The 21,942-nt window shown below is 35.4% G+C and overlaps 1 protein-coding gene across 1 annotated transcript in view; it reads left to right on the top strand.

Annotated features, from left to right (window-relative positions):
* The window catches only part of LOC105620368 (nephrin), a 113,219-nt gene that overhangs the window by 69,994 nt on the left and 21,283 nt on the right, over positions 1–21,942 (top strand). The window contains exons 5-9 of the mRNA XM_012201868.1: positions 1,485–1,575; positions 1,692–1,804; positions 4,745–4,911; positions 12,735–12,879; positions 16,754–16,884. Of these exons, the coding sequence (XP_012057258.1) occupies positions 1,485–1,575; positions 1,692–1,804; positions 4,745–4,911; positions 12,735–12,879; positions 16,754–16,884 (647 nt within the window). The remainder of the gene's footprint in view (positions 1–1,484; positions 1,576–1,691; positions 1,805–4,744; positions 4,912–12,734; positions 12,880–16,753; positions 16,885–21,942) is intronic.

The raw sequence follows: 21,942 nt of genomic DNA, 5'->3' as shown, positions 1-21,942 counted from the left end.
AGAGAGAGAGAGAGAGGAGAAAGAATGATGAAAACATATTTTTAATAGATATGAAACGAAGCGAGATTGCGCAGAGCCTTGACACTATTTCCCGTAAAAGGAATTACCTCCGTTCGTATCCGGCATAAGCCATGGTTACTCTCGTTACATGGTTTTCCCTTGATCACCTCGTCGCATCCGTATTCCACAACCCCAGCCAGGCACAAATATTGGCGCGACGTAACTCGCAAAGATAAAGCTAATATCACGATAAAATACCAATATGTCCGAGCGTCAAATCAGCACTTTTGTTATTTAAGGTAAAGTTAAGGATAGTCTAATCTGATATGATACATACTAGAACGACTATTAATATTTCAGCATCGTCAGAAGATAATTATATACGTCTCTCATTTAAAAGATTTAATGAATTTGATATAAAAATTTAATATTCTCGTGCATCAATCTTTTTTTACTCTCTGCGTCTCTCGCTCTCTATTTGTCTGTTACTCTCTTTTTCTCTTTGTTCTTTATCAATAGATATTATTTTACGAGATAAAACGCGGCTGAAACGCCATTAATTCTTCTCTCTATTTGTAGGAAATAAAGTGTATTGATTCACCGTTTTAAAATGATAATAGGTGAAAAGTTGAAAAATAATTTCGTAGTAAGAAGACGTATGAACAAACTATATAATGTTTACTTTCGCGCACACTTCATTTTGTTCTCGAAAAAGAACGGAAGAACGGGTCAGCCGTATAATCTCGTTTTTAATTTTTCAATCACTTTGAACGTTCCCGCCGCATATCCTGAATTGTTATATAACTCATATTTATTGACCCTCGTCTATGTTGGTGCGCGGAGTAACCTATAACTTGCAGTTATCGAACGCGCGGTCTCGAGAAGTCTCTTAGTTTTTGTTTGGCACACCAACATCGAAAGCTTCGAGAGGATAAGAGTAGAGGTATTGGCTAATTTAAAAGTTCCCAGGAACTCGTCTACCGCTTAGTAGCCCCGACAAAACTCGTTGCATCGTGTATACGATCTTCCCTGCTCTCTGACGAACGCTTGCCGCGAGCGCACATCGCTGCAACATTCCTCGCTCGTTTTTCGGTTCTAAATGATAATTACAAGGAATAGCTATTACATGCAGAGAACTTTTGCAGGGGATTAATTAATTTAGAGAATAACTGCAGAGGATGTGTTGGCTAGCGAAATTGTTTGCCACGAACTAGATCGAATATTTTGTCAGAACGCAATACACTAAACAAAAAACTAAATTTTAGTAAATATTTCTTTGAATAGCTCTAAGTAAATATTTTTTAAATGTAACATATGTTTATTTGGTGTGAAAAGCATTAATTTGGTTTCACTATTATTTTTAAAATTTATTTACTGTAAGTAAATATTTACTTAGTACTATTAAAGGAATCACGTATTAACTTTTAGTAAAATCTTTTCATTGTGTAAAACCTAAAATAAAGTTAATGTCTTATTTGTTGCAGGTAAGCCGCAACCAATGGTTAGATGGCTCATAAACGGTCGGGTGAAAGATGAGGAATACGAAAATAATGCTGGAGATGTAATCGAGAATAGGTACGATAATTTCTTGTAATATTTTCCCGCAAATATCAAAGCGAATTATAAGAGAAATCTTGCCCTTGTTTACTTAATTTTATGCATCTATTTAATTTCCTGTGATACACTGACAGATTAACGCTGCAGCCCATCAGCCGCTCTGATCTTGGCTCAAATTTTACCTGCGAAGCGCGCAACACGGACTTGGTGGATTCAAAAGAGGCATCGATTTCTCTGGATCTCAACTGTAAGTGAATCTGAAATATACAATGAAATATCTTTCATTGTATGATTTAAATAAAATAGAATTCTTATTCACACGAGAAATATTCACAGATAAATATTTTTATAACAGAAAGTCACGTTTCTCTCGCGTCTGTAATAACTAAATACTTTTATTAAAAGGAACGGAAGATTAATGAAAGCAAAGATGAGAAATATAAATTCTTATCACGCAGCTAACAAATCAGAGGCCTCACCCCTGAGCCTATCTTGTCGCGCGTTAAAGATAAAATCTACGAGACACCAAAAGTGGGCCAACATCCTTTGCTCTCTCGCCGCTGGGTGAGTCACCTTTAAGGGAAGATAAGGCAAGATAAGACGAGAAATATATTAAATCCACCCAGTGTCGCTCGTCCCGAGAAGGAGCGAGAAGAAACATGAAAAGCGAGACTATCCTCTAGGCTCCTCCGAAATTAGAATTCTTCATTAATCCGTCTAGGGTGGGTTAAGGGTGAAGTGTAGAATAGGAATAAGGTGACGGTCCTATAACTTTTGTATTAAACCGAAAAATTGGTGAGTAGAATCTTATCTCGTGTCGTGCCTTATCCAACGAGGTCGCGTGACACGACAGGGATTTTTGTATTTCTTGAACCGACATTACTATTTTCCACACGACTCTTTTCCTCAATCGCTATCGATCGATGATTCGATTAGACCGTTATCCATCATCGACGTTCTCATAAGGATTTCATCCGTCTTGTTCCTTTTTGTGTATACATTATGGAAGCAAGAAATTTTACTTTTTCACGAGAGAATGTCGAAGTCCGTACGAGACAGTGATCGATACATGTTCAATAATTAGGTCCTTCAAAAATCACGTCGTCGAAGCTACTAACGAAATTGCAGGCCGGTTATCGAGCGAAAAGCGACTCCATCATAGCGATGAATAAAAAATAGCAGATTGAAACGATCAGAGAGGAAATTTTGATGAAGGAAGAGGAACGAGCCAGAGTCTAGTCTAAATGATAAACGCACTCTTTGATTTTCGTTACTTCAGCGAAGTGCTCACGTGCCCATTGCGTATTTATTCCGTCGTTTTATTTTTATCTTCCGTGCAATAAAAATTAAAAATCGTGTTTCGAACAAACAGCATATCCTCTTGCACTTAGCGCTTTGGAGCAGCGTGCATCAATCGCGAGAGATTGCTGCATCAACGGACGCATCAAAGTGTTTAAAATTGTTAACTTTAAAATTGATTTAACTTAGTCAACATTATCAGGATAAGATTATCGCTTCAAATAATACCGTGTTTGTTCATGTTATACCGCGTAATATTTTATATTATATTTATTTCGCTCTTTTATAATATCGTTACTTTATAAATTTATGAATTCATATTTTTACACAAACGTTTGAATTTGAATGCGTTTTACACGTTTATAAACACGCGCGCGCACGCACGCACACACGCGCGCGCACACACACACACACACACACACACACACACACACACACACACACACACACACACACACACATGCGCACACGTGCGTATATATAATTGGATACTTCTAATAAAATGGGCCGATTTTTATATGAAATATTTATTTCTATAAAAACTAGCACTCCGTTTCATTAAAATAAATTACTCAATTACGTAAATGGAGCAATAAATATTCAGTGTTCATATATAAACGTAGCGTCAATATGTAAACAATTTACTAGTAATAAGGATGGTAACATAAAGATAATGAATAATGAATACATGCCACTATTATCGGAGTAAGTGCATCGCAAACAGCGTATGGAAATCTCTGTTCACAGTTTTCATATTTCACGAACGAACGAACGAATGAATCGTATCTAGTCGACACCAACGAATTGGAAACCTAGATTTATTGCCGTCAGAACGATCGTCACTTCGGGAGTAAAATTTAGGACGATGTAGTTTTTCAACGTATACGCGCACATGTGAGACTTGACGAGAAGAGCAAATGATTAATAATAGATCAGAAGTAATGATTGGCGATGATTGAATATTCGATTGCCAGAGGAGACGATACTACGTGACGTATTTATATGACTAAATATTAATCTTTTGCGGAAAAATATTTGTCGAATAAATGTTCATTAAACGCGTCCACTCGAACAACGTGGAAAATATTTGTTTAACTTACGTAATTGTTTCCACGTTGCGATCAATATGACGCAAAATACCGAAGCTTCATCCAGAAGTGAAAAGTGGCTGTAGGTCGGCCATTTATCATTTCATAACGCGAGATCTCTTTTTAGCGATTTGACATGAGACTAGCTAGAGCTCTCATATTTTTAATTCCTCAAGGTCTTAATCTTTAATTAGAATTAAAAACTGTCAAGTTTTTTGTTACATTATTATAATTAGAAATCAGATTAGATTTACTTATTATTATTAGAAAGCTTATTATTAGAAATCTGACAGTTGTTATACATGTAATCCTTACATATAATATTATAGTGTTTCAAATTTATTTGAAGACTTGCAAAATATTTTTATTAGAGAATTTCACAAAAAGACCACTTTTATTAAGAAATAAATTCCTGAAATAAATTGCCCAAAGAAATGAAAAAATTATGTATAATATTCATGTTGTTACATTCATTATGTTAATATTACACATGGAATAATAATTAATTCATATTTCAAATTTTTCAAATAATTGATTAAATTAATTCTTGATTAAATATTGATAATTTGAGAATACTTATATCGGCGTTGTGCTTTATTTTTCGCACATATTATATTATATTAATTATAATATTATATTATATTTTAATTTTATTGTAATAAAATATTTGGTCAGATTTTATCGTAGTAATAGAATATAGATACTGGAAAAATCCGACATGTGACAATTCAATACTCGAAAATGACGTAGCATGGACATACAACTATTCAGCGTCTTTAAAGTTTGTCATTTTTGTTTAGTGAAACCTCTGTCTGTGATCATAAGAAGACCGGGTCGGAAAGGGATTGGCAATGAGTCTCTCCTGGCGGGGAAGCGATATGACATGGAGTGCGAGACCACTGGTTCAAGGCCACCCGCGGTGATAACCTGGTACAAGGGTCGGAGAAGACAGCTGAAGCACACGACGGTAAGGAAGAAAAATAAGAAATATAACGGCAAGTTGCGCGGATCCTCGACCTAGAAGTAGCTGCTCCTTATATCCTTCCCTGCCGTGGCTTATACTACGGGTATATCCCCGTATCTTTTGTCTCCCGGCACAAAAGCCGCTTTTTTTCCCGCTTTCTTTCGCGGCTCGTCACTTCCATTTTTATTCCGGCACTTTTGTGAAACACTGAACAGACCGGACTCGCGCGTACGCCTAATCTCAGAGACGCGAACTTTCATTCTCTTTGATTAATCAGAACTTATTTGCTAATACAATACATTGTTTTAACGCGATTCGATTCGCACGTAATTCCCATGACGCGCAGAAGCATTGTAATTAAGCATTGACTAAGCTGCTTATTATCCTCCAGTCGGGTCCTCGGTAATTAATCGCCGTCGCTGACTTTAGGAGTTTAAAAAAGACCGAGTAGAAAGATAACGCGATAACGCGTTGTCTGATTCAATTTTCGTTGTTTCAAACTTTCATTTATAAAGCTTAGGGACTTTGTCCGATTGTATTTTCTCGTAAATGCGTACAGATACGACTGTAGAGATTTCTGTACACAAAAGCTTTTCAATTAAATCATCAGAAATCATACGAGTTAAGTGTATAATAATAAATTATTATTTTTGCATTTTAGAAAATAAAATTCTAACTTGAAATATTAATGCAAATAATTAGTAAAAATTCTTTATTGAAAGCCAAGGAATTATGGCATTCAAAGCAATAACTTGAATATCGCTGACTATTCACACGCTTGTAAAAGGATACTTGTCAGGAATTTTATCAAGGAAAAATCTATTGTGTGCCTGAATAGGAATTCTTCAGTATTCAGAATAGGCAATCTTGTTTGCGGCAATCTTTCCTCGAAATTGCCACTTGTTTACGCCAATTAGTTTTGTATCGGCTAACACTATTAATATTTAAAAAAATATTGACGACACGATAACATGATTCTTCAAATAATACATCAAAAATGTATTTCAATACATCACGCGGTCGCAGATCGAGTCAATTTTTTATCAACACTTTCGAAAGTTAAGTGTCGCTTTCGAGTTTGTTAAGAACGAGACATTGAGCTCGCGCCGATGACGGCGCGAATGCGAGAAGGGACGCGAGGTTAAAAGGTCGATACGCCCCGGGGAACCGATAACTACACCCCTCGATAGCGAATCTTTCCCTTGGGAGAGATTCTCGCGAGAGGAGCACAGTCATAAGAACCGTGAGAGCCAAGACAAAGAAGAAAGACGAGAAAGGAAAAGAAAGGGAGAAAAGCGATGGAGAAAGAGAAGAGAAAGGAATCAGGAACAAATAAAGAACTAGTACTCTTCCCAAACGGATTGGATTCGTCCGAGCTCGGAGTCACATCCGATTGTGATAGTAGGTTGAAAGCGAATCGAAAGGGAGGTTGAAAGCGACGGTAGCGTCGACATTTACTGGAGGTGTTGGTGGTGGTGATAGTGATGGTTGTAGTGGCGAAGATCGGAGCTTTCGAGACGCGCCGATTGAATTAAGCAGCCACACCTGTCGACTCCAGATATTTTCATTGGCGGTATGCTAATTGCCAATTAAGCTATACCGATTCAGTCGATCCTGGCTCGAACATCCATTTTACATTTACATCTCCCTTCTACAAACGCCGCGTTAAGACTATCGAAGGGCGATGTCTACTTGCCACGTTTAACTAAACGAATGGCGGCGAAAAGCAAGTTGCGAAGAACACGCGAAGACCCTGGGCGCCATGAGGAACATTAATCTATGGCGCACGTTGCATGACAATGTTGCTATAAATATCAAAATAAATGTGGGGCATTATGATTTTACATAGCGTACGTTAAAAGAATTTTTATTTGTAATTTATTTACTTACATTTATTTTGAGAGAGAAAGCGGGATTAATGCTTTGAAAAGAATGCAAAAATATACACAAGTAAGTATTTGAATTTGTGTATGAAAAAATATACACATGTGAAATAAAAATTTAATTATAGTGATTATAAAAATAAATGCACAAATAATCATAGCGATAATTAGATGTCATCTATAACGGAACTGAGAATCATACAATATAAGAAAATATCTAATTTTGTGCGAAGAAAACGTTGACATTAGTGCTCAGAATATAAATGAAATTATATTAATCCCGATGATAAAAAGCCATGCTGTTTAAATTAGTTTTAAATTGTCATAAAAACGAAAGAACAAAATATAATATGATTTGTATATCTAATAAAATATTGCTGTAAAAGAAGAATTGACGTTTCTGTGTGATTTTTTTTTCTTTCCTTCGAGAGGGAAATTGATTTTTCAGGGAATAGCATCAGAAACTCCCTGCGGCGTTGTAACTGCGAGTTGCATAATACTTGTCAAAATGTTACGATACTAAAAGCCCTTTCCGCTAGACGCGGTTGTTACGAGAGCGGACGCACAGTGCGAAAATCCGCGTTCGGGCCGATGGGAATATTCGACATTATCCGATAATGTATGTATCGTCAAGAACACATTACTGCCTGGCTTCCTGGAGTGTCTGCTAAACTACATCCGAACGGAGCAGGGGCAAGAAACCCGACCCGCAGGGAATCGCCATTTATTAATCACAGCGTAATGAATGAAACGCCAAATCGATGAGATAGATATGTCACGTATAATTATGAAAATTAAGTTGCCTCCATAAATCGCTGTTTCAGCTTGAGTATATATATATATATATATATATATATATATATATATATATAAAATATACACATACATATAATATATATGTTGATATATTGTTAAATAATAATTATTAATTTCGTGTATCGATTTGACAATTAGAATGAAATTTTTGAGAAAATTATTTAATATTAGATCGCACATTGTCTCGATTGTCCATAAAGTGATATTATATATATATAGTCGATTCTATTAATATATCTTTTAAAATATAAAACGTTGTAGGATATAGGTCAGTCTATTCAACTCAACTTATTTTATCTCACTTGTATCAAAATGTAATAAGAATATTTTCATTTAAGTGCTAAATATAAAGATGTTTTAATATCAGTATTGAGTATTAAAGAAATAGAACATTATATTTTACATAAAATCTCTTGGTTATGTAGTTAAAATAAAAAGTTCAATTTAGACAATTGATATCAAAAATAGCAATATTAAGAATCCTTATTTTAGACCGCATATGTGAGAGCACAATCAGTACTAGAAATTAAAAGACCTGTAACAAAATTAAAAAGCCTATAGTTTTTCAATTATATTTTTTCATATTAACATCTTTATAATATGATGGCTATTTGTAGCATTAAATCATTAAAATTGCTTGTCAATTTAATTTGCGATTACTAGAGTAGTTTAATTGCATTTATAGTATAGGAAAAACAATTCGGCGCGCAATTCGAAAGACTACAACATGGCAAATACATATATGATATATATAGTAATTCAAGATTAAATTATTTAAGCAATGAAGATTCAGCTTCGACCGTTATAGGGCTTTTAATTTTTAGTATCAAAAGTATCAAATAAAAATCGATGAAATTAAATTATTATAGAGATGATCTCAAATTAAACAAAGCAACAAGTATATTCATGCTTTATTTTTATATACATTTTATTTTTAATATTTTATATTTAATATTTATTACTTTTTCCGCTTTTGTCCGATTCAAGAATATCTTATGGATATGTGAATAATAATCGTTCAATTTTCTTCATACGGTTTCCTCGAAATACGTTCCGAAGTTCTTCGTACTCGCATTTAAACGTGAATGGGAGTACTTTGATCACGTCGGACATTCTATAGAACTTCTATAGAACTAGCCAGTACCAGGATGGCTCGAATCGTGATAGTTAGATACTTACGGCCCTGGGGGCCTAGCATTATCGATAATCCGAAATCGGAACTGTAACTTCCGCGCGTTTGCTCGCATACACGCCAACGCGTCGCACTTTAGAGTCGGCGTTGTCTTGGGCGCTGTTGACGTGCGGCTCTAATTAATTTCACGTAGTTCATTAACGAATCCCGGCCGCAATGCTTAACGACGTTTTGGCGTTTCTGCGTATCGGGTGCTCCAAAGTGTATTCCCGGAGCGGGCGAAAACTCCGTTACATTTGTTGATTAGCGGTGCAAACGATTGCTGCGTGCATCGTGTATGTTTCAAATTAGATATACAAGTTGCGATAGCAGTAATATAAGAAATATATCTCGAAATTGATTATCATTTATGTCTCTTTTATTTTCTGTAAAAATATGGCGGATCTATTGGGTTGTCCGGAAAGTTCGTGCCGACTAAAATTTAAATTTTAGTATACCTACATTTATTAAATTAAAATTTTCTGCGTTTCAATCATTTCATTTTCCTTCAACATCGGCACGAACTTTCCGGACAACTCAATATATAATAAATAATATATATATAATACATTATATATATTTAATAAATTAATAATAAGTAAATGTAATTAGTTGTTAATAATAAGTAATTGTAATTAGTTGCTACTAAGCATTCTCGATGAAATAGAACAATGTGTTCGGAAAATAATATCGCTTGGGCAAAATTAATTATATCAGACTGAATAATCCGGTGAAATTGATTGTATCAGATTAAATTGAGTATATCCACATACATTATATCAAGTGATTGATTGTGTTTCGGTAAAAAGTTTTATATGATCATAAACACATCATTAAAATTATTACAACTATTGTACTATTTTATTTTATTTTTTATACTTTATAAAGAGATATATTACATAGCAATAATTGAACTTCTATATCTTTATTTTGATATAATATTGAAAATTATTTGAAGAACAGGCTTGTGCTTATCTACTATTCTCAAGTATTGAACCACCGCCTCTCGGTTTCGATTATCTTCTTCTATATACACAGCGGACAGCTCTCGCTTTTCTTCGGTAAATGAAAAATAAGCGAAATCCCTGATCGGAATCCGCGCTGCTTAGGAAAGATTCTCGCCACGTCGGCAGGAGCTTTTTCGAGCGTCCGAGAACCGGCGAGGACGAATTCCCGACAGATGTTACCACGGTTGCTTACGGCCCACCCCTGCGGAACCTAATATAACCGAAATTAACCATGGCGAGTGGCGCGTCGAATCAGATTTTTCTCATCCTTTTTCCCCCGTTCCGCTTTCCCTCGCCATCTTGCGCCACGGAATTATACCATGCGGGAACGTTTCGAAACGTTCTCTCTCTCCGCGAGATTATTATTTTTTTTTAATTATACTTGTTTATCTTTCTTTCTTTCCGTCTATCTTTCTTTCCATTTCTGTCTCTCTATTTCTCTGATGAATGCGAAACGGAAAACGCGGCTGAAGTTGCGCGTGTTGCACCCCTTAATCCTTTCGTTGCTGGCATCCATTCTAATGGAATACAGATTCAATTTTTTACTGGAATTTATAATATATATTTTCGAAAAAGGAAATAATATTTAATTTCCATCGTGTTTTATGCTTTCAGTTGTTGTAACTCATATTATTACAGTACATATATTTATACGTAGTAATGCCAATGTGAGTCACGAAAGAACAGGCTTTCTTTAAGTATAGCTTACATTTCGTTTGTTATATGTATATTGTATGTACGTTTTAAAATATGGTCTATCTGTTTCTCTTTTATAACGTCCTGTATACATTAAATTTTTAATACACATATTAACTTTGCCATTAAAATTTCTCTTATCGTTATTTATTTGATCGAAGCATGTAACAGAATCCACAGATAGCACTGATGTGCATCAGTATACTTAAATTTTAACATATAAATTTAATAACAGCCACTACATTAAAGAATAAAAATAATACAAGAAGAACTTAACTTTTTTCTTTTCTTGTTTCTCTCTTATTTATATTTCCTCTGGTACGTACATTCTTCCGGCTTCAATATCTGTCAATATTAGCACTTGGTACATCCATGTTTTTAGATGTTTCTCGAAATATATTCTTATATTCTTAAAGATATATATTCTTCACATATTTAGAAAAAAAAATCTAATAAGATTTAATATAATTTTGAAATTATATAATTCATTAAATATAATTCTTTTTTATTTTATATTTAGTTTTGTATTTTATTCACTATGGTCAGTGATTTCTAAAATAAATTAAAAATTTTTTTTTTTACATATTCAATCTATCATTCAAAACGAAAGAAAGAAACTTATTAAAACGTAATTACGGTTTCAAGTGTTATTGAAATAAAACGAATGAAAATTAAAGGTAGGGATATGCGCGAGTTATGTGGGATATATACTATCATTATTATTAATAATTCTAAATGTCGCAGCATGACATTGTAAAGATACGCAACTAAGACATAAAGATATATATTGTAAGACAAAGAGAAGATAAAACAATATTTAGTATTTATCGATATCTTCGGCAATATTATATAGTATTCAGAGAGTTAAATTTGACCTACATAGTAGTTTGTATAATTAGCATAAATTAAAGTGCGAAGCGATTGACAATCGGGAGGCAAAATGGCGATTTCCTCTTGTGTTAAGTTTTGTGAAACCTAACCGTTGTAAACTCTAGTAGGTTAACACAAATGATAGAGATTCTGGAGACAAGTTTGATAAGAGCGAGGCAACAAATTGAATGCAAATGTACATACTCAGATTCTGAATAGAAAATTAAATATTAGTGTAGAATTTATCATAATAATTGTAACAATAATTATATCGTAAGTTGATTGTAACAATATTAAATAATTTATAAAATTCTATCCAGGAATAAATTTTAGTAATTATTTACAAAATTAGTAATTATTTACAAAAATTCAATAATTATTTACAAAATTCAGTAACTAATTTTAAATTATTGCTTCTGATGTGGCACTAATTCAACTTTTTCTCAAAGATTTATATATTATATATTTTTATATTTTATATATTTTATTAATCAATATTATTTTATTTATATAATATAGTTTATTCTATACATGTAAAAAGATTATATTAAAATATAGAATTATTTTCTATTTCGTAAAGAGCTAATTTTGCCGAAATATTAATCCATTTATGTCGCTAATGTCAAAGCGCTTCATCTGTGTTGACGCATTCACTTCCACATCACGTCATCGTGCGAAATCTGAATGACTTTTCGTTGTGAGAGATTGCGAGCTACGAAACATGTTTTCAAGAGATCGAAGCTCAACTCAGCATACCTAGTTTCTTAACAGAATATAGCAGTTGGCAACTAGGACTTTCGTCTGAGCGAAAATGCATACACTCCATACTACAGATGCACGTGCTAATTCACTTCCACGTCGTCTTACTCGATGAGCTTCCTCGTATACGTGTCCCGACCTCAACCATTCCAATTCACTGTTTGTCCAATTGACTCACATGGGCAACAAAAAGTTTCACAAACAGATACTAAGAGAATGAGATAGGAGATACACGATAATAAATAGTCAGTTAAAAATATCTTTGGATATCTTAAATTCTTTATCTCTTTTATTATTTAATAATTAAATAAATTTAATTAAGTATCTAATTAATTAAATAAGTTTAATTATTAAATGTCTAATTTATTATTAAATAAATAATTAAATAAGTTCAGTTATTAAATTATTGAAACTGATGAGGTTTCATTGTTTAATATATAATGTTCCAATTTTAAATATAGTCTTATTTTATAATTTTATTTATTTATTTACAAGCGTGATATTTAAACAATTTATTTGACATACTTCACAAGGTGCTTTGCGTCTCTGCGCGATTTATCACACGAATAAATCGGCGTGATAGATAAAAAGATAATTTCACTGAATTTCCTGGATGATTCGCAGGAGGAAAGATCCGAGAATCGAACCGTCAGCACGGTGGAGTTCGAGCCGGGTGTGGAGGATCATGGGAAATCTATCACCTGCCGAGCAGAGAATCCAAACGTGACCGGACTCTTCGTCGAAAAGTCCTGGAAGATCGACGTCGTATGTGAGTACACATTACATTTTTCCTTAACGTTCCAATTTCTCGCGGAACCGTAAACTCGCTCACGACCGACAGATCGCGAAACTGATCGCGGTAAATCGAATACGACATCATGACGAATGATACTTTACAGCTTTTGTCGATCTCTCTTTCTCTTTTTGCTCTTCTTTTTCCTTTCTCGTTTTCTTTTGACTCGTTCCATTGTCATATCGCACGCATATGTCGTAAAAAAAGAAAATGAAAAAACTGCAACAACCATTCAACATCCTCAATCTCATTTTCATTCGAGTCTCGAATCGATCGATTTTGAGTCTTCATTCCGCACACCAAAACGCATCTTTCCCATCCTCCGAATTCGCATTATTTCCTTTTCACGTCTTATGCTGCTTCTCCTTTTTTTACAACCAATAAAAAGCTCTCTCTGCGAGATTTTTTACAAATCGCTGTAAAAAATTCGGCGACGCCGAATCGAAACCTTTCAATTCTAATTTCAATTTAATCACTATAAACCTAGTCATGATTTCTGGTTACGTTTTATGTTTCTATTACTTTCGTTTACTGACAGTCAAGTATCTCTTTCGCTTCCATAGATTCTTCCTTTCTATTTAATATAATTTCTGTTTCCTTTCATATATACAATAGCCAATGCTAGATATTGTGAGATCTCGATATCTTTAATTTCTTATAGATTCGTGATTCTTTAGATCTTAAAAATACTAAAGGTGTCTTTCATCCCGATAATTACGTTCAAATTGTTTTCCAGTATCGAACGGTTTCATTTCGTTTTAGCACGATATTATCTTTTCCTTTTCCTTTCTATCTCTCTTTCTGTCTTGTTTATTTTAAATAGTTATAAGCGAAATATATGTTATTATATGTTATTATATGTTGCGCGTCCAGTCTGCCAAGCGCTCATGAAATTTACCACGCAATTACGCTCATCCGACCTCGTAAACTTTATGTTTGACTTGTCGAGAGTTATAGCACGTTTCTCAGTGTATGTTAAAACGACGAATGACAACATAGCCAGGGGAGGCTGTGAAGGAAGGAAGGCGTATCTTATTCCATCCAGCAATCCATTCTTCAAATGAGATCGCGGTCTCAGTGTTTATCGCTCTAGAAATCTTCGAACGTTTATGTGTTTTATATTCGATCGCGTTGGAAAATTGTGTAGCTGGCAAATTTCTACTTCACGCGACACTATTTTCTCGCGAGATTATTATACGATACCCTGTAAAATTCATTACTTGCGCCGCGCGATATATAACGCGTGATATATAACGATTATAAATTTCGTACCAGTCGTAAAAGCTGCGTCAAAAGAAATAATAATAACGGTTTTATTACCACATTGTTGTGTGGGTATAAAAGTAGACTTTACACGCGCGTACAGATTCTCGGGGTTCTTTAAGTCGCAGACAAATCGCCCTACTGATGCTCGCTATAAAACGATTTAAGGCGTCGGCGATTCCTAATCTCGGTTTCCTGCGCAAACGTCATCCGTGTCGGTGTCTTTAATCTGTCGCCAGCGAAATTTTTTCCAACACCTAATATTGCTTACAGTTAAATAATAGTTTTAATGAAACTCTGACAATCGATTTATTGTGAAAATGGAAAAAGAAAACATAAAGACTCAACCTTCCTTTCGACAATGTGAAATTTTCAACCTTCTCAATCTGAGTCTCCGAACTTCAATGCAGATTTTTGTGTTGTTATGAACTATATAAAAATCTGAAAAAATTCTTACATATTTGTGAAAGCTTTAATAATCAGTATTTATTATCACAAAAGTTGAATTGTATTTTATTTATTTTTTACAGATTTAAATTATCTATCAGAAATCACAATTAAAAAATTAACTGTGCAATCTAATTTTGCTAATGGAAGATTAAATATAAAAGTGATCTAGTCTTTTGAAATATAATACTTAAAAAATCGATGTTTGATCATCTTGAAAGTAAACGGATATAAAATAAAATAATAATATTAGTAGCAAGAATTAATCTAATACAAATGATATGAAATAAAATAAAATAAAGTAAACCAGTAATATTGCTTCAAGAAATTTAATATAATTTAATAATTTAAAATGTCTAAAAGTGAGTCACTGATAGTGCTTAAATTAAATTATCTCTAAATTATTTTAAGTAAGTTTCACTATCTGAACCTAATTATTAATCTAAATTTTGTATTCTCAACTTCTTATACTTTTGAGTTTTTTGAAAATTGGGTAGCAGTACTGATGCAATAAATCGAATACTCTTTAAAGGAGCGATTCAGCATCGTGATATAAATTTATATCCACGAACATGGATGCAAAGGTAATCCTTGATAGAATAGAGACCATTCTTACGATCTGCGGGATGCCGTATATCACCGTATGTTCATTTTAATTGTATAATACATATAAATAACAGAGAAAAAGTGCGACACGAGCGGAAGATTCGCATGCCGCTTCCAGTTTTTTTTCAATTTTGCGGAAGCGCGCGCGCGCGCGCGCGTTACTTCGGCGGAGATAAATTTCTCGATTCCATACGGTTTATCGTTCGTTCTCATCTGTCCGGTTGCGTCCATTGCACCTGTACGTCGAGCAGAAATATAGCGACCGGGAAATACGTAAGGAGCACGGACTAGTATTCGTAACAGGAAAAACTGCAGAATACGGGAAACGGTGTCATGTCACGTATTCGATTACGGTGACCGTTCCTACGAAGTCCGGACTCGGAATTACACCTCAGAGAGACGGTCCTGCCTCTGACGCGGCCGACCCCTCGGCTTCGCAGTCACCGTCGTCTCCGGCAGACAACGGCTAGAGAAGATTGAGTTTCCGGTAATTCCTTCCAATCTCTCTCTCCCTCTCTCTCTCTAACGAACCTTGCCGTAATTTATAAACGAACAAAAAAACGAGACAATAAATTAGTAACGACGCGATTAAGCTATTATCTTATATTAGCTTAATATTATCTCCCAGAAATACGTAGGAAAGAAATTGGGTTGACTTAGAAAACGGGGAATTTATTACGGATAAATCCGATAATGTTCGCGAGGAGATACACCGCAAATGAATTATGAATCGAAAATGAATCGAAAAGGCTCGGTATTAAACTAATGTGCACAGTAAATGCCAGATATCACGAGCAAATAAAAGGCTTGATTGCTGGCAGCTATCCGTAACTGTGAGCGGCTAGAGAACATCTGTTCAACGAGCTACTGTGGAAATGGCGCGAAATATTATTGAGAGTCTCAGGCAGGAAAAATATCAGAGCTAATGGAGAGAGAGGTTGAAGATTATGCCTCGCGGACGTAGCTTCGCCGAGACAGACATCGAGATATGTATGCGCGGTCTCGGTAATGAAAACAGCGATTTACGAAACTTTTATCACTTATATTTACAATATTATAATATATATATATATATATTTCATGATAAAATATCCGAATGAGCATGTCGTAACATTAGAGTCTCTCTCTCTATTTCTTCTCCTTTATACTAATATTTATACTAATATGCCATTTTTAACCCTTGAACGCCTCACACGGAAACACACTAGTGTATATACCAAGTCAAATCAATTGCTTATAATGTTCATAAAAATGAACAGATTATAGAAAAATTTATTTTTATCGAAATACTAGATATCAAAGAACATTACCAAGTATAAATGTATGTATCTTTAAAAAAGTTCTAAGCAATGAAAAAAGTATTGGAAAGTCAGGTATGCCATATATCAAAATGACATTTAAGAGTTAAGATACAAAAATTATATTAATAAACAGTCAGAGAAAGAGAGACTGATGTATCAAAATATGTACGCAATCCCGAAATATTTTTTGTCAGTTCATAAAATAGAAAAGTTTTAATATTTTACTTTTGCAGATCCGCCGATAGTATCGTTAAACCTCGGATCGACCTTAAGCCCAGAGGACATTAAAGAAGGGGATGACGTGTACTTCGAGTGCCATATTAGAGCCAACCCTCCCTGGTCCAAGCTCCTCTGGATACACGACGTAAGGATTCTTAAATATATTCTCGTATACTTCTTTTTTATGATATTGCGCTGGTTCTGAAAATATGACGTCACGTAAATTTTATGCAGTATCCGTATATAGGAAGACTTTCATGGTGGGTTTCGTCGATATGTGTGACGCTCTCATCCCACTTCGTACATCGAACATTCAGTAGAACTTTAAATCCTTTATTTGCATAATATATGAGCTACCACGTAACGATATTGACGCGTGAAGAGAAGCCTTCGACACGATGTCATGTCGATACGGGCCTATTTTCATGATGAAACTTTCTATCGTAAATTTTATCTTCAAACTTGCGGCAAATAAAAGTAATATAAATAATTTTATGTATAACGATAGACAACATTTAATAATTTTATATTTTCACTGCATTATCAATAATTTATTTTAAGCATCTGGTAGATGCAAGATAGTTTTTAATTATTCTGACTATTTTAAACGATCAAAGTTATACAATTTTAAGTGATGTCACTTCTAACGTTATGTTGAGAAGCTATATCGAGCCAGATTGAATGCCGTACGTAATTTACCTCGTATTCATGACGTTATCGTATTTTGGAGAATAAAAGGCGCGCAACGAGCGTAAAACGGGTATCAAAGCATAACCAACGTTAGTCGATCCCAGCTCATACGAGAGATAGTTGCCTCGAGAGACTGCCTGCTTATTCTAGGCAGCGCTACCTGAATTTCGAAACGTAGCCGCCTCCATTGCGCATTGTGTATACAACCTACCGGCGCGGCAATTGCAGCGGAGAGACGGAAGTTAAAGGAACGCTCCCAAGGCGTATTCGGGACTATCAGCGACAAACTTCGGCCTGTGTGTATCGGTGACTGCCACGGAAGCACTTCCTGCATTCTAATCGTCTCGATCACCGGCTGCGGCCTCAGAATCACGCGTGACATGCGATCACGAATAGCTGTACATTAATTTTTCGTTGTTCCCACAAGTCTCCTAACAATACGTGAGGATATTGAGACGTTCGCAAGATACACGTGTAACTCGTTTACACTGTTACATCTTAACTCTCTGTCCGTAATCATATTTTCTCCCTTCGTCCACAATCTGCGTCTTTTTTATTCAATCCAAGTTTTTTTTATTGTTCTAGACTTTCAAAAAAATGTGGCGAAATTTAATTTAGTTTTCAATTTTTTTCTTTTTAATTTTTTTCGATCTTTTTCTTTCTTTAAAAAAGTTTTTTTAGAGTTAGATATTACAAGATATTTTAGAATCATACTCCGCCTTCTTTTTATTTCGAAGAAATTTGAGAGTGAAATTTCGCTTGTGCAAAAAAAAGAGAGAGATTGCAGACGAAAGGTTAATAAAGTTTAATTCTGCGGACATAATTTAACTCGTTTAAATTACGAAGTCACGCGATTATAAATAGCTACGCGTTAATTTTCATTCGATAACTTCTTCTCTAACTGTCTCTCAATAAAAATAATACTTTCTACGTTCAAACACAAACTTTATGAGACTTATTTTTTTGTTTCATATTGACGATCAAAATAGAATTTTGATCAAATTCACTGCGCTGGTGCAGTTCAATTAATTCAAGACGCGATTATAAATAATAACGTGTTTTTTATTTTTATCAGACTCACCGAACAACATTGTATGTAAAAAAACAGCTTGATTGACATTTTTCAATTAAAATCAAAATCATTTCCTAAACTTTATGACTAATAATTAAATTTATATACACAGCCAATATTTTGAGAAATATACACTGTATTTTGAACTATCGCAATTTCTCACAATCTTCCTTTCTTGCTCATCCTAAAACATTCGACAGAATGTTTAACGAACGTTTCTTAAAACTCATATGTTCATAATTTTGTTTGCTACCTTAAATGGAAGATCCGCCGCATTCTCGAGCTTTCAAAGCAGCGCACCTTCTCCCTTTTTAACCCGCGGATCTTAATGCATTAATCCAACGGCCATAACACCTGGCGGAAGATTGCGGTGCACATGTATACGCTATAATTATATTACATCGACTACACTAGCCAGGAATCCTGCAGGAACGCGATGCGATGCATTAGCTTTCCCTCGGTCTTTTCCGGGATCAGCCTGGGGCCTCATATCCCTCCCGTGTTCCGTCGTTCACTTTAACCCGGCTCATCCACTGCTGCCCCGCCGTCTCTTTTCCTCTCTTTGCTCTCATCCTCTTTTCGTTTCGTCGTACGGCGACCTTTTACCGGATATACGTCGCGAAGGGCTGCAGGAAACGGGCTAACGGTGGGCGGCGAACAGCTGCTACCGCGTAAGAGATTTCCCTCGAAATTGCATCTTAAAAATATGATCCGACTTCATTTCGGAGGAAGAGCGCTCGACTATCGTACCGACTATGTCTCCACCTCTGCTTCTCCTCTCTTTTACCCCTACTGCATTTTTCGCCTACGACTTCTTCTTGCTTGCGGATTCTAGTCGCGCGATCCGCTTCTCACCCTCTAGCTAAGCTCCTCCTAGTCTTTGTACGTATCAAACGACTGAATTATCTAACCGCACTTGATTTGTCCCATTATCGTAAAACCAGTTCTTAAAACTATCCAAGATCACACACACACACACACACACACACACACACACGCGCGCGCGCGCGCGCGCGCGTGTACCATACTTGGACTTTTTGGTGATTATCGAACTTTCGGAAATAACGGATACGTTGAGCGCCTTTCTTCTAGAAGAATAGTACGTTTAAATATAAGAGATGAGTGCCGAAGATTTCCTGACGTAATGCGTTCGTTCTTCTCTCCAAATGATTATTTTTTAAATAGGGTTTAAAATTGATATCCATTTGTTTTCTTCGAATTCTGAATTGACAATTTTTTTTATAATTAATATGAGCGTATATTAAAAGATACATACATCAAGTATTATAACAATGGAAATTTTTACATTGATTTATTTTCATGTGATTTATTTTTCGAATCTTAAACGCGATCATATTTAAATTTCGCTAGGGTTGATTTTTACGTCTACGCTCGGCTCACAAACGAAATGTTTCATTCATTCGGCGATCCCTTTCATCCGGAAAGGTTTGCCTAGGAATTATAAGGGTCGTTGGCACGTTCTATCTGCCAATCAATCCCAAGCTAGCAATCGGACCGGGATCCGGCACCACCAGGGTCTTAGAAAAGCGTTTCGGGCAGCAGTAACCTTTTGAGTGGCAATCGTAAAGAGGAAGAAAGAATCGTGAACGGTCGGAGGTGAACTTGGAAGAGGGGCAGGAAGATGGAAACGATGCACGAGCAGGAGGGATTGAATGGAACCGGAAAGTGAAAGAGAAACGAAAATAACAGGGGCCAGAGAGAAAGAATAAGATGAAAAAGAGGAAGAAATCGAGAAGGCGAAGAAAGAAATGTGGGTTAGCCGACATAATGGAGTGCAGTGATTAAGTCGGTTCTATCATTCACGGGGACAATAGAGAAGTTCTGTACCTACCTGCAGCATCGACGAGCCAATCGGCCGGCCGGTTTAGACGAGGAGAGAGCCTGAAAGGATTCTCTCAACTCTTCATCTTTTCTCGCAAAGTGGATTGACCGAGCGTACTGCCGGAAGAGTCCCATTAATACCGTTGTCCTCGTGGACACGCAGAAAGATCAAGAATTTATCTCGAACTCCATTGAGTCTCTCTCTCTCGTATCTAGCTCGTACCTTCGCTTCCTATTAAGAGAGTTTGAATCCATTCTTTACAGAAAGTACAAGAATTAACAGCGAATACATCGCGCTGTGTCTTCTTTGAAAAACTTTCAGTCAGTCGTGTTGGAACGTTAATGTATTTGATGTTCATTAAAATAACATTGAAAAGAAAAAATGTTTCTACTTCCTAATTTCCAACGAATGGATTTCGCTAGCACGAGACGATATCGATCAAACTTGAAATTCCGCGTCGTCTCGCCACTGTTTGATGCGCTCGTATATCGGCGTCGTGGCTTTTGTACATACATCGATTGGATTGCACGAGCGCCAAGGATAACGGCTTCCGCACTGCGAATTTACTGAGTGCATTTCCCTCACACGCGAGATTCAGCCCGACAAGTTCGGATCTTAATGCGAGAGCGCGAAGGAGTCGAAAAGCGTGAGCGCAAATATAGGTTGTGTATACCTGTAAACGTAGATTTGCGAGAAGGTGGATGAGAATTCGGCGGGCCGTACATCAATCAATTTCACTACCATCGCGATCGAGGCATGTCGGGGTTTCCGCTAAGGGCAACTTCCCGAGACTCTGAGTTGAAAGTGGGAATGTGGATTCGTTTCGTATGATTTCGATCTTGCAATTTTTCGTTAGGTGATAAGACGAAGCGACGGGGAATCAGGAGCGATAGCGGATCGCCTAGTCACCTACAGTCTTTGTCTGGCACTCTTAAAAAGAGCCCTCGATAGTCGGCAACTTTCGAACAGCTGTTCGAAACTACTTTCATGCCGTATCTCTGATGTTCCCCTGCATGAATCCCCTACATCGAATAAAATCTTGGACGCTATTGATCTCGACTGATTTTAATGGTTCAGTACAACCATCTATTCCAATCGCCAAACTTTCCTTGAGAATGTCAAAAACATTTATTTTGAAACCTAAATAAAATGTATTTGGATATGTTTTCAGCATACGTTTCTAGGACATAAAAAAACATTGACATAGTCTGAATTATTAAACTGCTTTTAATGCTTCTAAAAAAGTTATAACATTTTATAACTTCTATAAAAATTATATTTTACATACAATGTTTATTTTCTTTGTTAAAAAAGAGACTGCATTACTTTAATTTGATTTATAATTTTATAGTTGTTTTTGTAACTTTATAATATTAAAAGAAAAGAAATATAAATTTCAAGGAGTATAATTAAGTGGATGAAGTCTTGACTTGAAGTTTTGACACTTTATACAAAGTTATATCTTCTTTGATTTTGAAGCAACTTCTGTACACACACACACACACACACACACACACACACACACACACACACACACACACACACACAATAATATATATATATATATATTATATATATATAACTATATATATAATTAA

This window comes from Atta cephalotes (genome assembly GCF_000143395.1).
Source record: "Atta cephalotes unplaced genomic scaffold scaffold00025, whole genome shotgun sequence".
In the NCBI taxonomy this organism is placed as follows: domain Eukaryota; kingdom Metazoa; phylum Arthropoda; class Insecta; order Hymenoptera; family Formicidae; genus Atta; species Atta cephalotes.
Note: the sequence above shows the minus strand (reverse complement) of the source record. Positions and strands in the feature narration are given on the sequence as shown.